Source organism: Schistocerca cancellata, chromosome 9 (assembly GCF_023864275.1).
Source record: "Schistocerca cancellata isolate TAMUIC-IGC-003103 chromosome 9, iqSchCanc2.1, whole genome shotgun sequence".
NCBI classification, from domain to species: domain Eukaryota; kingdom Metazoa; phylum Arthropoda; class Insecta; order Orthoptera; family Acrididae; genus Schistocerca; species Schistocerca cancellata.
In genome coordinates, this window is record NC_064634.1 from 188,509,514 (window position 1) to 188,529,663 (window position 20,150).

General features: G+C 38.0%; 1 protein-coding gene across 1 annotated transcript in view; it reads left to right on the forward strand.

The window, feature by feature from the left end:
• The window catches only part of LOC126100482 (protein PAT1 homolog 1), a 110,632-nt gene that overhangs the window by 13,842 nt on the left and 76,640 nt on the right, over positions 1 to 20,150 (forward strand). Inside the window, exons 3-4 of the mRNA XM_049911087.1 lie at positions 10,143 to 10,450; positions 12,379 to 12,531. Coding sequence (XP_049767044.1) covers positions 10,143 to 10,450; positions 12,379 to 12,531 — 461 coding nt within the window. The remainder of the gene's footprint in view (positions 1 to 10,142; positions 10,451 to 12,378; positions 12,532 to 20,150) is intronic.

Genomic DNA, 20,150 nt, shown 5'->3' on the forward strand with positions numbered 1-20,150 from the left:
ATGCATTTGCAGTTGTCTATTCCAGTAGCCCAATTAACATCAGCAAATGCTTCAAGCATTTGACCAGTGGGATAGTGTATGATTTTGTAATGCAATGTTTCCTTCACATATCTTAGTACCCTTTTCTGTCGCATTCAAATGGTTCATATTAAATTTTGAACAATATTGTAACAACTTTACCACTGAGAAAACTATGTCTGGTCAGGTTCCCTGGAGACAGTAAAGAAGTCACCAAAAAGTTCATGATATGGAGGATTTTTAACTTCTTCTTCACACTTCTCATCAAAGAAATTCAGTTTCATTTCCACTGGGTCTTGGTGCCCTTAGCATTTTGAAGTCCAAATCTATCAAGTAGTTGATTAGTGTACTCCTTTTGAGAAAGACTAATTGTTCCATGTTTTTGCTGTTCTCAAATTTCACTCCTAATGTGTGACACCAAGCCCATGTGCTTGATTTCAAAGCACTTTCTAGAAGAATTTTTACCTTTTGCCTCATCTCTTCATTTATGAAAATGGAAGCATGTCATCCATGTATACAGACAGAACAGCTTTCTCTTCCTTTTGCACTTAGCTTGTACATATGGATCTATAGCATTTTGAATAAATCCCAGTTTTTCTAGTGAGTTACCTAAATGATCATTCCAGTATCTTCCACTTTTTGTTTCACTCTATATATTGCCCTGTTTAACTTGTAAACAAAACTTTTTATCCTTCTTGATGAAACCTTCTGCCCAGAGCATATATACATTTTCCTTTAATTTGGTATACAGATATGCACTCTTCACTTCTTACTAACCAATATGCTAATTTTTCTCAACACATGAAACAGGCGCATAGATCTCTTTATAGACTACATCTTCTGTCTGACTAAATCCCTTTGCCACTACTTCTCACCGACACTCTTCTTTCTACATACGTATATGTTCTTTGCAGGACCTACACGAGATTGTAGTGCAACCAATTTCCAAGCACCATGATTCTTCAAGGAGTTAATTTCTTCATTCGTTGCAATTATTCATTCCACTGCCTCATCAGAATTAACTGCTTCATGATACGATAATGGATCATCAGTGTTCCTTCCTTGCATGACATTTGTTTTTTTTTTTTTTTTTTCAGCATAAGCCTTCTCTCTGGAATGAAGTGAAGTGTCATTGGATGACTAGCTTAAACCTGTTGTTTCTTTTTTTTCTTTCTTTCTTTCTTTTTTTTTTTCTTTTTCTACTTAATGAAGTTGCAGTATGTTCCACAGGTTCCTGATTACCTTTAGTTTCTTCCCAATTTGAGAACCATTAAATTCCTCTTCAGTGGTTTTTCCCTTAATATTTCATCTTCAAGACTTGGAAATGATAATGCTATGTCATTGTACAGTTCAGTAGATTCCTTCTGTTTATTACTTTCAGTTGAGCATTTCCACTGAAAAGTTCTTTTACTGTGTAGTCACTAGATTTGAAAACCTTTTTTGTTTTTGGCATCCAGATCCTGTATCCATGGCTATATGGAGAATACCCTATAAGAACATCTTTTTCTGCCCTTGTGGGTAATTTAGAATGACCTCTTTTTTTTTTTTTGTGGCTATTCGTAACACGATTCCTTATGTATGCTGCAGTGTACTCAGCTCAGCCCAAGAACTCTTCAGTAAATTACTTCCTAGCAACTGTAACCTTACCATGACCATTAATGCTCTGTTGAGGCATTCAGCTACACAGTTTTGCTGTGGTGTGTATGTTGTTGTTATTTCATGCCAAATTCGTTTAGATTCACAAAACTTTGATCATTTGTGCAGAGTTCTGAATTCTTCAAATAGTTCATCCTTATTTTTTAAAAGATGCACAATTATATATCTGTTTGCGTCATCCAGGATACTCATTATTTATCTATTGCCTCTTAAACTTGGAACACCAGTAGTTCCTATGTGATCACTATAAACAAGTTGTAAAATGGTTGTTTGTTCCTTCGGATCTTGTGATACAGTTTTTAGAAATGGTCTTTGTGCTGATTTAGCTGCGAAAACAGCCTGCAAACGGGGTTCTTCTTTTTCACAGCCTAGTCACAGGACTACTTCCTTTCTTATTATGTTGTTTACTGTACACTTACTATGATACATCATTCAACAATACCATAAGTCTAGTGATTTTGTGTTTCATTCATTATTTCTCAAGATGTTTATTAATCTGTCGGCTGCACATTTCTTGTATTTGTATGATATAAACAACCTTTCTCGTGAATTTTAATGAGCAGTCTTCTACATTTATCGTAGATCTTGAAATCTTCTGTATCAAAAATACCTTTCAAGGACATAACAGAATGTTTATTTCATTGTATTCATGATGTCTTGCATCTTCAGCAAGTAGAGGCCTTTTAATTGTAGCATATGTAAAATAATTTTACTTGTAGCACACTTAAAGTAATTATCTGGCAAATTGCACAAAGCTGTAACAGCTAGAGCCCATTCGTTTGGAAATCCACACAGAATAGTCGTTGCTATATCTCCAATTTTTTTTTATTAATTTTTTTTTTCTAGATAATTTCTCATGTATTCACAATTCTTCATTTTTAGTGAATATAACTTCTGTATCAGTTGTGTGAAATTTGCTATCTCTTGTGGCACATATTTTGAAGTTCTTCCCGTAATGTTTTTGGTTTTGAAAAATTTTGTATATGTATTTTCTGTGTGTCAAATATAGAAAGTACAACCTGTGCTGACACCTTACCATGATGTGTTATATATGCTTTACCAGCAGCTGATGCATCTTTGTCAGGTTCCTCGTACCAGACACAATTATAGTCCACAAATCAGAATCTAGTAGAATCATTTTCATCCAATATGACCAGGAAGTGTAAATTCACTCCACTTGGTTTCTCAATGGTGTGTCTGTTTTCCATCATCTCTGTTTATTTTCCCACTCAGTTTAGTGTTGTTTTCTTTCCCGTGAGACCACAAACACAGCTCGGCTTTAATTAACATTTTTCAAATGTGTCGAACAAAAATAATGAGCCAGTATTGGCAAATATTTTGTCTTCACCACGCCAATGAGGTTTAGGTATGTTAATTGACACTAACACAGTTTTCTGTTTTCTTCATTAGCACAACAGGGCCCACAACCATTGTTGTAATGGAATAAAAGTGTTGTATCACACACATTGTACTTATTGAGAGAGAAACTGCATACACCATTAAAGCAGTAACGGAGCAACATTATAACAACACTTTGTCCTTTTTTAAATAATGTCAAAGATAATCCAACACATCATAAAAATGGAATGAATGGGATAAATAAAGAATTTTTTCTCTGTCTGTTTATCTCTTAACACTTACGAAAGCTAGCAAAGTTTTGTTTGTCTTTTCCATGTGCTTGTTGACAACTCATTGCTTCTGCTTTTGGTGATTGGTCTCCTAAAGTTTAAATTATTTTATCTGTTGACACTTGGATATCTAAGTGTTGTATTTTCTCCAAACTAGGCAGTGATCCAAAAGGATAGGTTATGTTTGGGTGTTTGAGGTGGTGGTGGTGGTGGTGGTGGTGGTGGTGGTGGTGGTGATAATAATAGCATACTAGAGTTTTTCCTATGTCTTTAGGTTAATGGTAATAAATACTGTGATCTTTGGTAGCTTAAGTGGAAATTTTTGACATCTGCTTGTAGCCTGCATTTTGCTCCAGGTGATTACTATTTGTCTTTGAAATTGAAGGATTTTTTGGGTGAAAAATAGCTTGGAAATGACAATGAACTGAAAGAGCACATTAGTGTCTGAACAAACAACTTACCAGCAATGTGTACAGAATGTGTAGGAAAGATTGTAGAGTCCTGTGACAAGTATGTAAATTTGAACAGCATATGCATAGAAAAATAGCTAAGTTATAATTTTTTTCTTTTGCAGATTTCAGGAATAATAGTATTACAATAATCACACTTACAAAGTATGTTATCTATTTGATACACATAATTTACTGCTGCTGATATGCTATAGCCTTAATCACAAACAGTGTCTTAAAATTCATTGAGTGAAAATGAACGTTTATCTATTAGAAAATTTTGTATGGTCATTCCCCATTTATATGTTCTCAGAGTTTTGGGTAGTTTGTTAAATCAAACCATTGATGTATGTGCTTTAATCTGTTGTTTTTAATTTCACTCATTGTTTTTATTTTATCTCATGTATGATAACTTGCCCATAAAACATGAGTAATTTAAGTATGTGTAAAGAATATATTGTTAGATATTAATGCTGCACAAACACACATGATATAATTCTCTGTGGTCTATCCCATGTACAAGTCTTATTCCACTTTTCTTTAATAGGAATATACTTCTTAAATGAAGATCAGCTGCACAGCCTCATAATTCAATGCTCTAGTTAAGAAAGGGATAAATTGTTTCCTGGTATACTATTTCTAATGCTAGGCTAGGGAGATATAAGCTGCTACTACTACTTTTCCACAAACAAAATGTGATCAGATTTTCATCCACCTACACACCCAGAAATTTACTGTTGCCATATTTTGTTGCCAAAATGTTAATTCATTATTTACATTGGTGTTATGAGAATTGCCTGTCTGTAATTAAGATATGGTAACATGTTTGATTGGGATGTGGTAAAGTACATTGTAAAATACCTTTTCTTTCACTATACATAAAATCAGGGACTGCTTGTGGTACATAGTCACATGTAACAGAAAACATTATTACTAACTGTTGGGATCTTGCTATTTTTCTAGCAAACGTACACACGTTGCCACACAATGCAGACTCCTTAACTGTCACTCACATGATCATGATGATACTGATTATTTGCCTGGTTTGATGGAGGTGGGGAGGGGTGGTGAAGGATGCACAAGCAAGGAGCATGTAGCGGAATACTACGAGGCAGGTCTTTGGACAGATGACTCAGTAGCCTCACAACAAGACTTGAAAGGAGTTCAGAGGCTAGAGTGTGTAAGAGATATAGTAAGATGGATGGGAGAAGGGGGAGATGAGGTGAAGGAGGAGGCAGAGATGGGGGGGGGGGGGGAGAGAGAGAGAGAGAGAGAGAGAGAGAGAGAGAGAGAGAGAGAAAGGGAAAGCAGTGGAAAAGAAGAAGGTGGGGGGAGAGAGAGAGAGAGAGAGAGAGAGAGAGAGATTGGCAGTAGCCATTCATGTGAGTAGACGGTTGGTTACTTGTCATGTCCCTATAGAATGCTGTGAAGTAATTGCAGCATAGCAGATATATATATGTATAACATGGCTGCTTTAACACGTGACCCTGCCTTTTATTGGGCACGAAATGCCTGTGACTCAACTGCAGTAGGAGTTGGTGGCTGGGTGTATGAAACAGATCTTTCATCTGTGCCAACCACAGGGGAATGATGTGTGGGGTCCAGGTTGGAATGGGGATGGTCAAAGATATTCTGTAAGTGGGGTGGGTGGCAAAACATTACTTTCAATCATGTGGGTGGGATATTCCCCATTTCAGGGCAAGGCGAGAGGTAATCAAAGCACTGGTCAAAGATGTGGCTGACATTGGATAATCAGGGATTGCAGGATGATGCCTGGTTACCAAGTCTACTTGTCGAGGAGGACATAGCACAAGAGATCTGTTTATGAATGAGCCAAATGGAATATTGTGGCCAATAAAGGCTGTAGTATGCTTATTGGTGTATTTCAACAGGAGTCTGCTGTCCACTGTAAATGCATTGTCCATAGTTAGTTAGGCTGTGAGGAAGTTCATTCTTGATATGGAACAGAAGACAGCTGTCAAAGTGGAGGTACTGTTAGTGGTTAGTGTTCCCAAAACCACTTCATCAGGTCCTTCCCAATTCAGTGAACCACCTTCCTAGACATCAATGTCCATCTCTTAGATGGATCCATAAATACTTCTCTTCATATCAAGCGCACCAACCACCAAAGTACCTCCACTTTGACAGTTGTAACCCAAACCATAACAAAATCTCTTGTGGTTATGACAAGTAATCATCTACTCACATGAATGGCCATGGAGTAAACAGGAAACTTGACCACCATTTTACCGAACAGGCTGCACACCACAGCACAGCACAAATGACTTCATCAGTTGCTTCACTATTCAGACCATTTGGATACTCCCTTTCAGCACAATTTTCTCTAACTATGCAGGTGGGACTTCTCTCTCCAGGTTATCTTACACTCTCTTAATCCACCTCTTCTAAACCTGTGCTAACGTATTTCTCCGTACCTTTACCCTTCTCTCTTCTGCCCCCACCATTTCTTCCCCATCTAGATTGTGTACTGCCTTTTCCCACTAACCCCCCCCCCCCCCCAACCATGTAGTCTCTCTCTCTCTCTCTCTCTCTCTCTCTCTCTCTCTCTCTCTCTCTCTCTCTCTCTCTCTCTCTCTCTCGTGTGTGTGTGTGTGTGTGTGTGTGTGTTTGTGTGTTTGTGTGTGTGTGTGTGTGTGTGTGTGTGTGTGTGTGTGTGTGTGTGTGTGTATTGTGCCTGTCTGCAACTTGACTTGATTCAAAAAATTGCCTCCAAAATTCAGGCGCATCTTATACGAGAAATTAGAATAAAAATATCAAGTGTTTGACTTAAAACTCCCACCAGTCTTAAAAATGGCCATATATTCGGTGCCACAGGAAACTTATCTCTTGTCTGGCAACATTGGACTCGACATGAGTGACGGGGATGCACAAGCTTGCTAAAACTGTCTCATCTCACCCCACCATCACAAACCCAGAACACTGTTTTGCCTTTGCTGTGTCATTGCAGTGTACAGTGCCAGTGAACTTGAATTTAAAGTGATTTTTGTTACCAGTAACAGTACAATATATTTGTTAGTAGCTAGTTTTGCAATGGAAAAAAAAGGTATTAACATGATGTGGGCTTTAAATTGAAAGTAGTAACATATGCAGACCAACATGGAAATAGAGCAGCTGGGTGGCATTGCAGCTCTCTACCAACAGAAAAAAAAAAAACATTCACAATTGGCAGCCTAGAAAAGAAAAACCAAAATAAATTAGGAAGACTGAATGTGCCAAATAGAGGACTGAATACAAAATGAGCAAAACTAGAAAATGAGTTCAAGGACACCATCAGAATGCGGTTGGAATTAATATAAAAATTATGTAAATAGATGCTCGTCAGCTAGTGCTGCAGTGGAACTTGATAGACTGTAAGGGTGGAGTTGATTAGTGCTACAGATTTATGAAGTGTCACGGGCATAACATGCGAACGAAAACCAAAATCTCTCAGAAAAAACTACAATAGTTTGAAGAGAGAATTTTATCTTCCTATCATTTTATTATTCAACATTGAAACAAAATGAATGTGGAACTAAGCCGAATAGCAAGTATGTGACATTTGATGTGCCGAGTAACTGAATGGTTGCTATGAAAGATGCTGAAACTGTAACTACAGACTAGTGGACATGAAAAAAACGCACTACACTGTTTTCTTTTCGTGTTGTGCTGATGGTACCAAACTTAATCCAATGATCATTTTCAAGTGCAAAAAATGCCAAAACCTTCTGAAATATCACGAACTGGTGGTGTCAATGTACGTAGACAATCGTTGACTGGATGAGGCCGGTATGAAATCATGGATTAACAGAGTGTGGGAGAGAAGCAAAGGTGCTTTTTTGAAGGAGAGTTCTCTTCATGTGCCAGATCAATTTAGTTGTTTTTTGGAAAATTATGTGAAAGAGAAATTGAGACAGGGTAATATGGGGCTTGCTGTTATTCTGGGAGGACTTACTTCACAATTTCAACCTCTTGATGTGTTGATAAATAAATCATTTAAAATGTATATGAAAGAAGAATGGAACAAATGGGTGATGGATAAAACCCAACATGAACTCAAGCCAAAGGGAGCTTTAAAACTACCTACAATCAAAAAAGTGTGCCAGTGGATAAATAGTCATGGTCTAGCGTGTGATAAGACTTTCGCAAAATCATTCAAGAATTGCAGCATAATTAGTGCTTTCGATTGTAGAGGAGACCACTTTTTATATGAAGAGGAAGAAGAAGATTCAGTTGACAATTTTCAGGGATTTTAAAGGTCAGTTCGCTTTTAAAAACTAAGAACTTTATTTAGTCTGGCTTTGCAGTCTAATAATAAAAATGGTAAAACTGTAATTTAAAAAGATGCTTAAAAATGAAGGTGTATCTTATAGACCATAAAATATGGTACACCAAAACTTTTCTACAGATAAAATACACTTGACAAGGAAATTTTTGGTGGTCATTACTGTAGTTGTCTGGTCAACCTGTAGGCTTTCTATGTAGGCAGACAGGATTTTGATTGTATGTTAAGTTCTTTTTCTTCCTTGTTGTAAAAGACATGTACCATATGGAAAACATTGGTCTATTCCTTTCATATGCACTTAATTTGCTGTATTAGGAGTGACAGTTTTTATGCTGCAAATCAATGAGGGTCACTTGTAGTGGCAAGTATGATAAAACTTGTGACAACATTTGCTGTCTTCTGTAGACGAGTGTGATGTATTAATAACACGCAGTCGAGCAAAGTGGCAAAGATGATCAAAATCAGGTTGTTCAGTCAACACAACAGCAGCAGCAAAAACACTGAGAGATGGACCCATTGATGCACAGGTTTCATTGTGCTGTAACATGGTCATTGGGGACCACTGAAAAATCTCTCTGTATGCCATGACAAGATACTGGTAGTTTGTTTATTCCTACCCAGTTTCAACTGACTGCTGGTGCTACTAAGTGACAAAGCTATGCAATGTTTTTGAAGTAAATACTACATTTGAAGTAGAGGCATCAGTGCCTTTAACCAGTTATGGCTTTGAAGACACTGATACCTCTGCCTTGAACGTTATGTTTACTTTTCAGACTTGTTGTGGTGTTTATCAGTTGTGTACAAAGCCTAGGCCTAGTTACTACAGTGTTTTTTGTAGAAGTGCTCTGTATATTTTCCCCCATCCAAATTCAGATACATTAAGCTCCCGAGTATTACCTATTCGATGTGTGACTAAATCATTTCGTAAGTTCGATGTGTGATGATGTAGTGGTCAGATGCATTGCTGAACTACTCCATTCATTAAGACGATTTGAATATTCCCTCTTCATTTGTGGCAGATCAGTTATTCAATTATCTGTGGTGCCTGTGTTGATTTAGTTGATTTGTCTTACACTCTATGAAATCTTTTAATAGTATTAGTTACCCATCTCAGACATAATTTGCCGAACTAGTATGGCAAGGGAGAAAGATCTTGTGTCACATGCTCGGTGCAGAATAAGATGATAAGATACAAGTAAGGCCTCCCAAATTACAGACACGCACACGCACACGCACACGCACACGCACACACACACACACACACACACACACACACACACACACACACGAGACATCCACAGTAAAAATTATCATTGATTAGTGCACAAATGTAAAGCCCACTTGTTCAACCATATACTGTGAACAACATACGGTGGACTAGAAGAATCTTTAACATTGATGAATCGTAGTCAAACACAACACTTTGCTCATACATAAATTTCAAGAAAGTTGTTGCCGAAATTGTTAAATGATTGTAAGATGTGAATAACATACACTCCTGCAAACAGTCTTGTGAAATTAACTGATGAAGAATACATTAGAGATAGTGAACTGATAAAAAAAAGAGCTGGGTCAAAAGAAGGAGAACGAGAATAGCAAATAAATCACAATGTAGTCAATACACCCATAGGAGAAACAGTTTTTACTCACTTTGTCAGCTGAATAACTGCATAAAAAATAAACGGTAACATTGATGTCAAAACTGGTGACCTGTTAGCAGACATGGACTTAGTCTGGCACTGAGGCACGTATGTCTCCCTTTCCCCCATTCCATCTCTCTCTACTCCTCCTCCTCAGTTGTACCTTTCTCATCAGTATTTATTATACAAAATTACAGAAAATGGATAAACATAATGAAAAAGGGTTGCTTTAACATTAAAATTTCTCATTACTTTATTGCTAATTTTTGGAATGAGGGAATTGTGCCGTTGTAGAATTATTAATAATATTTTGTTTTGGTTTAAGTCAAATTCGTAAACTGGAGCACAGATAATGTTTGCTACAATATTTATGTGCAGGATTTGGTTCTACATTCACCATGGGCTAATTTGTCACACATGAATATTTTTAAGTTCATAATATGCAGGATTGTGTTGTTTTGTTTTGTAGCAGAAGGAGACTGGGAAGAAGACCATGAGAAACTGGCAGAACTGGCTGAGCAGTCTAGACTCGCTATTCATGGAAGTGAGGGTGCAGCAACAGGGCCTATATCGTCGACACCTCGACACAACCAGCCCCTGTCTCGCACACAGTCGCTTCCTCATTCTGATTCCTCAGAAGACTTTGATCTTGAGGCTAGAGTTGCCCATCTTATGCTTGAAGAGGAAGATGAAGGTGATCTAGGAACAGATGATGTTGTTCTAGAGAATGGAGACCTAGATGCACCAGAATCTCATCAACACAATAATCATTTAGAGGTGAATATTAGATCTAAACTTCTGTTTGTATCCTGAGTAGTTCTTGCTATGCACAAAGATAGACGGCAAGTCAAAATGAAATTCTGCTAGTAATGTAAAGTCCAGATGAATTCTTTGTGTATCTGCTTGTTCTTTGATGCCAGAGTTTGCTTGTAAGTATTTTAGTTATTATTAAATTGATACCAGAAAGCCCTGGGTGAATTGCAAACAATGGGAGGAGAAAAGATAATTACTTGCCACATACTTCAAGCATGAGCAACGTACAGACACGAAACCAAAATTTATCTTGTTATGAATATAAAGAGAGAAATAGGGCAGATGAGGGATAGGAAAAAGATAATGCCAGGGTGGAACAAGTAGCTTGGTGCAGGGGCTGTATTGGTGTAGTTGTCCTGCCAGGAACACAGAAAGTAGGAAGTAATAGGGGATTGAGGAAAGGGTGCAGAGTAGTTGTAAGAGATTGAAAATAGGGAAGATTTTCGTGGTGGAAAGTTGATAGGGAGATTGAAAATTGGGAAGAGTTTCGTGGTGGAAAGTTGATAGGAGTAAATGAGAGAAGAAACTAGGCGTGAGAGGCTCATTCAGGTTAAAGGATATGGGACTGAGTAAACATTAAAAGGGAAAGGAGGATGGAAAGAGGGCAAGTGAAGAACAGGGGTATTGTAGAAGCAAATACATGTTCTAGGAGCCGGCCGCAGTGACCAAGCGGTTCTAGGCAGTTCATTCTGGAACTGCGCGACCGCTACGGTCACAAATTCGAATCCTGCCTCAGGCATGGATGTGTGCGATGTCCTTAGGTTAGTTAGATTTAAGTAGTTCTAAGTTCTAGGGGACTGATGACCTCAGATGTTAAGTCCCATAGTGCTCAGAGCCATTTGAACCATGTTCTAGGGAGAAATTTCCCCTGCACAGATCAGTGTGACAAATCCAGATTGTGTGGTTTGGAGGCACCCAGTAAAGTTAGCCATGTTATGTTCTGCAGGACTGTCAGTGTCATAGTTGCCCACAGTAAGTGAGTGGGTTGTTCATTAGTGATCTTAGACGAGCAAAAATTTTAATCCTTTCCATGATTTCACTGTTCTTAAAAACTGTTGCCCATATTTTTCCATATTATTATCCAACAGTATTGACATAATTTTTATTTAAAATTATACCCTCAAATGTGGTCAAGGGATGTGTAGATATTTCATCTCATTTTCCAATGTGTAGTATATAACTGACAGTTTGTGTTGCACATTATAGTAAGTTGTCATTAAGTCTTCGTGTCTCATTTGTGTGATATAGTGTACTATCAATAGATTTATTTTGTGTAAGTAAATGAATCAAAACTATGTCATTGGAGTCAATAACAGCTAACAGATTTGAAAATTTTGGAGAGCATAAGAAGTAATAATGTGATTTATCATTCAATCAAGTGAGCTCATTTCTTTAACAAGTAGCAACAGTAAGTTTCTCCAGTGAGCCAGGAATTATTTATTTTATTATAAAACCAGTCATGGTCCACAGGTGTTTATTAAGCAGGTTATTAATTTCAGTAATCAGTGACCATCTTTGCAACTGAGTAAATGCAGTATATTACACAGTTCATAACATTGGTACCATCAAAATGCACAGTGGCATGAACTGTGTAGTATACTGCATTTATCTAGGGCTGAAGATGGTCATCACTGACTGGAATTTTTAGCCTGATTAATAGACATTTGTGGTCCACGACTGGATTTGTAAAAAAATAAGTCAGTTCTTTAACTTTTTTTTTTTTTACTTGCATATGATACACCAAAAATTTATTTAATTGGTAATCTGTCTGGAGAAGAAATATTATTAACCTTTGTCTTGAAAAGCCAAGATGTTCCATAAAAATAAATTTATGTAGTAACAAAAACAATCAGTTAATATTGACCATTAGTTATTTTGTTTTGTTTTCACAGAATGTTGCAAACTTTCCTAAAGTTGCAGACTTGGGTGCTTTCAATAACATGTCTCCATCAAGTTTCTCCATGTGGGGTGTTGGAAAGTTGGATGGTCTCACATTTCAAACAGCTACCACCACTGTTTCCCCAAAACCACTGCCAGGGGGGAAGGTAAGTAAGTTTGAAAATTCAAAATCGGAGTGAAACACAGACAATGGAGTGAACAAAGACAATCAATCACCATACAGTGGAGCCATTGACAGGCACATAAACAATAACTTGAACATAATGTCTTAGCTGAGGAACTTGCATTTTTCTTCCTATCACACAGTTATTGTACCTGGAAGCTCAATCCCAAATGTTGTCCTAATTTGGGCTGTGGACACAACGACAAGATTGCAGTGTTAAAAATAGTTAAAAACCAATCAAAAGCCAAGATTGCACAAAATATTTTTTTATTTAAGACAGTTGGTTTCAAAAGTCTTAGCTGTCATCTTCAGGTCTCAAACATTTTTTGTAGTCAAACTTGTTCATTGTACACTGACCTCATGCACAAGATGTCAAGTGGATAAAACTCAGCACATTATAATCATTTGTCATCGCTAAAATATTTAAAAGCACACAGCATCTTGTCCAAGAGCCCATGTCTTTATACATATTGCTGACAGATGCCTGTTACACAATACAAATATGTACACAATAGCACATCTGTTTACATATGGTGGACACACATAAGGGGCATTCAAAAAGAAACAAACTGGAGGCATAATTACAGAAACCAGTACCTGTATGTTAAAAGTATTGACCCAGGCTGTTGAGACACTTGTTCCACTGTGATACAAGGCGGTGAATGGCTGTCTCATGAAATTCCCAGGGCTGTGATGTTAACCAGGTCTGCATGTACAGTTGCACATTGTCGGCTGAGGTAAATCATTTGCCCGTCACAGTCTTTTTAAGAGGACCAAAAATGGTGTAATCTCAAGGCGAAAGGTCCGGACTGTGTGGAGGGTGGCCGGGAACCTCCCACTTGAATTCCTACAGGAGTGCCACGACTGTGTTGGCCATATGAGGCTTTGCATTATCGTGGAGCAGAATGACCCCAGGAGTGAGATTGCATAGTCGTTTTGATTTGATCACTTGGCGAAGGGTGGTCAAAGTTTGCAGGTAATGCTGGACATTCATTGTTGTCCCGTGCTGCAGGAAGTGAATCAGAAGGGAGCCATCTTTGTCAAAGAAGAATGTCAACATACCGTATTTACTCGAATCTAAACCGCACTTTTTTTCCGGTTTTTGTTATCCAAAAAACCGCCTGCGGCTTAGAATCGAGTGCAAAGCAAGCGGAAGTTCTGAAAAATGTTGGTAGGTGCCGCCACAACTAACTTCTGCCGTCGAATTTATGTAGCGCTACACTGGCATGCTTTATAGGCACAAAGATAAATACTGGCGCCAAAACCTCTGCATCAGTAAATAAATTTAAAAAAAAGGTGGAAGACGAGCTTTTTTTTCTCCGCCCTGAGTTTTGACCACTGCATTTTCATACATTATCCAACGAAGTAAATACAAATTCCGTATTGTTCATCTTCGAATGTAGTAGAATTTCAATGTACTACGAAAACCCGACTGGCAAGACTGTTTGGGATGTTTTTCAATATGGCCAACTCTACATTCTGAATTTTTTCCTACCTGTGAGAAGAGATGGTTGCTAATAGTAACCTGATGAAATGTGAATCACAAGCAGTATTCTCTTCACCATTCACCATAAGAATAATAAGAATATAAACATTTTGCCATGTGTTCTTCCGTGTTTGTTGCTATCTCATTTAAATCCTGTCTGCCTAATAAACTACGAAACTAGAGTGAGACAACAGCAAACGCGGAAGAATACACTTATCGTGTCATGTTTATATTCGTATTATTCTTAGCCTAATAGTGATACAGTCAGAAATGAAGTACGGCAACTGACTAGATTTTTAAATCTAAGATGACTCTAATTTCTGTGCAGAATTTGATGTACTAAAGAAACGGCCGCAAAGATTTTCAAACGGAGAAAAATTTTCGCCTAACTCTCGTTCAGAACATGTTCTATCATATGCAGCCTATTATTTGGTTCTTATTGATCATTCTCAAAGAAAGCAGCAGTGTAAGTAACAACAAATAGCAGTCTCTTCACATTGCTTCGCTAATGAGACGATTCGCCTCTTTTTAGTTGTAAGCGGCGGTAGCGCGCACAAAAGCAAGCCATGCCGCGAACGGCGACAGGCCATAAACACGCACTATCAGAATGCGACAAACAATGCATGACACAGTACAGTGATGCATTTTTAGCTTAGAGTGACGTAAACACCTATAACAGAGAAAACGGCACTTATCAGATCAAACAAAATAAGCAATTGATTCAAACCAGACGAAGCACGTGAAAAAGGAAGGGTACCCGTATAAATACGGACGGAGCGCCTGACGCATAGCAATGGCTACCTGGTAAAGCTTACGACTCGAACCAAACTACTGTAGCTGTATCGTCATTCATTCGACCTAAATTGTGTCTCATATTACAATGGACCAACTTTGTTTCGATTTGGAGGTGCGGCCTAAAACTTTTCTCCCCCCTTGAATTTCGAGTCTCAAATTTCAGGTGCGGCTTAGATTCGGGAAATCTTTTTTTCCTTTATTTCGAGTCTCATTTTTCAGGTGCGGCTTAGATTCGAGTGCGGCTTAGATTCGGGTAAATACGGTAACCTTTCCTGCACTTATGTGGATGGCCTTGGCTATTTTGGTGGTGGTGACCCTGGATGCTTCCACGGGAGACTTTGTTGTTTTAATTCTGGTTCGAAGTGATGACACCATGACTCATCTCCAGCCACCATTGTGCCAGGAATGCATTCCCTTCCCGAGCATACCACTGCAGATGAGCAAGACAGTGGGCCATTCAACATGCTTCCTGGTGTTGTTGAAGACTGTGGGGCACCCATTGGGCACACACTTTATGCATGTGCAGTTGTACCTTTATGAGGGTGTAAACACTTCTGATGCTCAATCTGACCACGTTGGCTGTGGCTTTCACTGTCACTCGGCAGTCCTGGGTACTGAGTGCATCCACCAGCTGGATGGTATCATCGGCTAATGACATCCATCCTTCCCAAAGTGCTTGTGCCACGCCTTGACCCTTGCAAGGGACGTGTAGTGTTTGCTGTACACTTATGACATTCATCGATGAATGTCTATTCCTCCTACTCCTTCCGCTATCAGAAAATGAACAACACCTCGTTGCTCTTCTGTTGATGCCTCCATATCACTGTTTGCAATGCGACTGGCAACGTCGGACGATTGATGCGTGCTGCTGCTAGCTCTGTATAGTCACGTAACGTGCACATGTGCCTTCTAGCGATGGGCTGTGCACTCCCACCCTCTGGTCGGAACCACACCTCGTTACACACGCCACGATATTACCCTCCTGTCACCTGTTTGCGATTTCCAGATTTGACTTGTTTCTTTTTGAATGCTCTTTATACTAAAAAGTGAAAATCCACTTTCAGAAGAAGGTGCTGAGTTTTATCCATTTGGCATCTTGTGCATGAGGTCAGCGTAAAATGAACATGTTTCACAACAAAAAATGTTTAAGACCTGAAGATGACAGCTAAGACTGTTGAAACCAGTTGCCTTGTATTAAAAATATTTTGTGCGATCTCGGCTTACTAATGGTTTTTAACAATTAAAACAGATCGCCCTTCATACACTCACAATGAGAAAATTCAATTAGATTGCAGTGTGTTTACATGTCCTCTGAAAAATGCAAGTTTGTAAGCTGAACTACTGCATAAATGTTTTTGTCCCTAGCAATAGCTCAACATATCTGAAACATGCTATAAGGTTATTTTTACTGATACCAATCTTTAAATATTAGATTAAGTGTAGTTATATGTACTTCTGCAAGTATAAATAGCAGATCTAAATGATTAATGGAAAATCTCATATAAAGATGTGAAACAAATACTAACAAAGAGATAGAGGGGCTGGCCAGTACTTAGCTCAGTACAGCCAATAGATACACATAAAACAGAACCGAAAATTTACGTTCCTAGCTTTCGGAACAAATGTTCCTTCATCGGGGAGGAGAGAGGGGAAAGAAAGGGAAGAAGGGAAAGGAGATTCAGTTACTCACAACCCAGGTTATGAAGCAACAGGGAAAGGAAAATAGGGAGGGTAGCAAGGATTCAAATGAAATCATCTTTTCTCCTCCTCCTCCTCTCTCTCTCTCTCTCTCTCTCTCTCTCTCTCTCTCTGCCAATTCTGCAACTAGCGAAGTGGCCCATTGGTAAGGCACTGAGCTTAACATTTGAGAGGAATGGGATTCAAATCCACATCTGCAAAATTGCTTGAGACAAATGGGGATAATTCCTGTGAAAGAACATGGAATTTCTGTATTTTAAACCTTAATTTTCCTTCTTTTTTTTTTCTTTCGTTCCTTCCTTCCTTTTCCCTGTGATAGCTCTCCCATAAGTCTCATGAAACAATATTAAGAAGCTGAATACTGCAGTGATATTACTCACTTGCTACTGAATTTCTATTTTTGCTATGTATTTATTATTATTATTGTTATCATCATCATGTTTTGGATTATTTTTTCATCTTTCCAAGATTCCGTACTTTTCCGAATGTGCGCTAGCAGTAACAGCATTTCTTCTCTTTTATTCACTATTATGCAAGCTTACTTCTATTCAACTGCCGCAAATTAAATCAGGAGTAACATCTACATTATTAAACGACTAAAATGTTCACCCAGCCCCCATTGCAAATTACCTGTCAGAGAGCTTCCAGGGACAACAGAAAATTGATTTTTAGTGTTTCATGCAAATATAGACCAAAATAAAAAATCTGAATTGCTGTCATCATCTGCTCATTAAGACATATAATCTTATGTTAAATGTTTAACATTGTGAGTCAAATATTAAAGTTACAAATTATTTTTATGTCTTATGGCAGTGTAACTCACAGCGCACAAATTACCCAGAGCATATTCATTCATGGTACTGTGATTGAAGATCCAGGGAATATAAAAGATCTCTGGAGAGAACATTTTAAGAAACTCTTAAACGCTGAGGAGCAGGTGCATGAGGAAACAACAAATAATTGAGATTTTGAGAGAAGTTGGGAAGCAGAATTAGGACAAATTATGTGGGAAGAAATGGAAATAACTGTAAAGAACATGAATGGGGGAAAGCCCCAGTACCTGATGAAGTATCAGTGGACATGATAAGAGCAGCAGGTCAAGTGGGAATACAGGGGCTGTATAGAGAAACTTAAGTGTGTGGAGAAATAGTACAATACCTTATGATTGGAGAAGAAGAGACATTGTTCGCATCTTTGAAAAAGGCAGTAAAAGACTTGGTAAAAACTACAGAGGAATAACAATTAAGAATCATACAGCCAAGATTTTTGAAAGAATTTTACTAAATCGAATAAGTGAAAAGATAGGAAAGGAGCTTACTGGAGAACAGCATGGGTTTAGGAACTGATATTTTCTGTCCGTCAACTGATGGAAAAAAGTTGGTAGTATAACAAAAGGTTGATAATGGTTTTTATAGACTTAGAGAAGTCATATCACTCAGTTAACAGGGAAAGATTTTGGGAAGAAATGAAGTAGATAGATATAGAAGATGGATACATTGATGTAATAAAGACATTGCACAGAGGACACAATTGCAGAATTAGAACACCAATGAGGAACTCTTAATACTTTGTAATAAGACAAGGAAATGAATAGGGCAGTTAAAGCTATAATAAAAGAAAAAGACAAAAAGATGAGTTTTGCAGATGATATGATAATATGGGGCGATAAAGAGGTAGATGTACAGTTACAACTTGATGTGTGGAAGGAAATAATGAAAAGGTGTGGATTAAAAATAAATAAAGATAAGAGTGAATTAATGGTATTTGGAAGAGAGAAAGGGATCAACAGAAATATTACTTTGAATGGAGAACCCCTGAAAGTGGTTGACAGTTTCACTTATGTAGGGAGTGAAATATCTGGTGATGGAAGAATAACCAACGAAATTAATAAGAGGTTACAGAGTGGAGGCAATTTCTTCCAAACAATAAAACACCTGATTTTGAATAAGGAAGTTCCAGAAAAAGCAAAACTCCTTATGTATAAGAGTTATTACTTCGCTATTGTCACCTGTGGAGGAGAAACATGGACAATGACAGAAAGGGACTGGAGCATACTCCAAGCAGGAGAAATGAAATTTCTCAGAGCAGTTAATGGAAAAACAAGAATAGGCAGACTAATGAATTTAGATATTAGAAAGGACCTTAAACAAGAAAGTATGAGATAAGAAATTGGAAAAAAAGAGATTAAGATGGTATGGGCATGTTAAGAGGATGCGTGGGCAGAGACTCCCCAAAATTATGGAAGAACTAAAGATGGATGGAAAAAGACCTAGACAGTGCCCAAGAACACGGTGGAAAATGGGAGTGTGAATATCTGTGGAAAGGAGAAGTGTGATCTGGTAGCAAGTGGAGGAAGAAAAGTGTTGGGAGGACTGAGCCAAATGGAGATGACTCGTCAGCACCCAGACCCAACAGTAGCTTGAGCGGGATCCGGACATAGGTAGATATTCATCCAGTATTTGAGAATGACAGCACTTAGCAACTTCCAGAAAACTTCACGCATGATTTCAAACATTTCCAAAAGTTTTTCACACCAAGATCTGTCACAGATGATTGAAGGAAAAAGTTTAGCAGTTATTAAATTTTTGCAGTTTGTGCACTAAAACTTCAACATCAGGTATGATTTGATTACTTCTTTACTACTATCTCTGTTTGTAACACATTTTGCGGACGGTGTCCAATATACCACTGAATGTACCTGCAAAATTATATCATTGTACGAGCATAGTTCAAGAGATATGACACCTTAAATATTGAGGTATGGTTTGGAATTTTTCATTAGTTTCTTCATGAGTAATCCAAAACTAATAAAACCATCACCATAGAGTGATTTGCATCTTCAACCATAAAGGTCTTACATGCTTAATCTCCTCAGTCCAGAGAAAATTTTTATTTAATTTTTTTATATTTTCTTCCATAATTTGCTTATTAGCAATATTAGAAACACAAGGAAAATGTTTTAAAAATCATTCATTGCTACTATTCCTACAAAGGGATGTCCCCCACAGGGATGTTAGGTCTCAAGGTGTAATGAAGTTCCACAAATTATATTTCATTAAGAACATTATTTTTAGTTTTATCGATGCATTGTTTATTTAAATTACTACAAAAATACATTTTATTGTTACAAAATTGTACTTCGGAAAAGTAGGTTGTACATCTACATCCATACTCTGCGAGCCACCTGACGGCGGAAGGTACTTTGAGTACCTCTATCAATTCTCCCTTCTAGTCCAGTCTTGTATTGTTGGTGGAAAGAAAGATTGTTGGTATGCCTCTGTGTGGGCCCTAATGTCTCTGATTTTATCCTCATGGTCTCTTCGCGTGATATACGTAGGAGGGAGCAATATACTGCTTGACTCCTCGGTGAAGGTATGTTCTCGAAACTTCAACAAAAGCCCGTACCAAGCTACTGAGTGTCTCTCTTGCAGAGTCTTCCACTGGAGTTTGTCATCTCCATAACACTTTCACGATTACTAAATGATCTTGTAACGAAGCGCACTGCTCTCCATTGGATCTTCTCTCTTCCCTCAATCAATCCTATCTGGTACAGATCCCACACTGGTGAGCAGTATTCAAGCAGTTGGCGAACAAGTGTACTGTAACCTACTTCTTCATTTTCA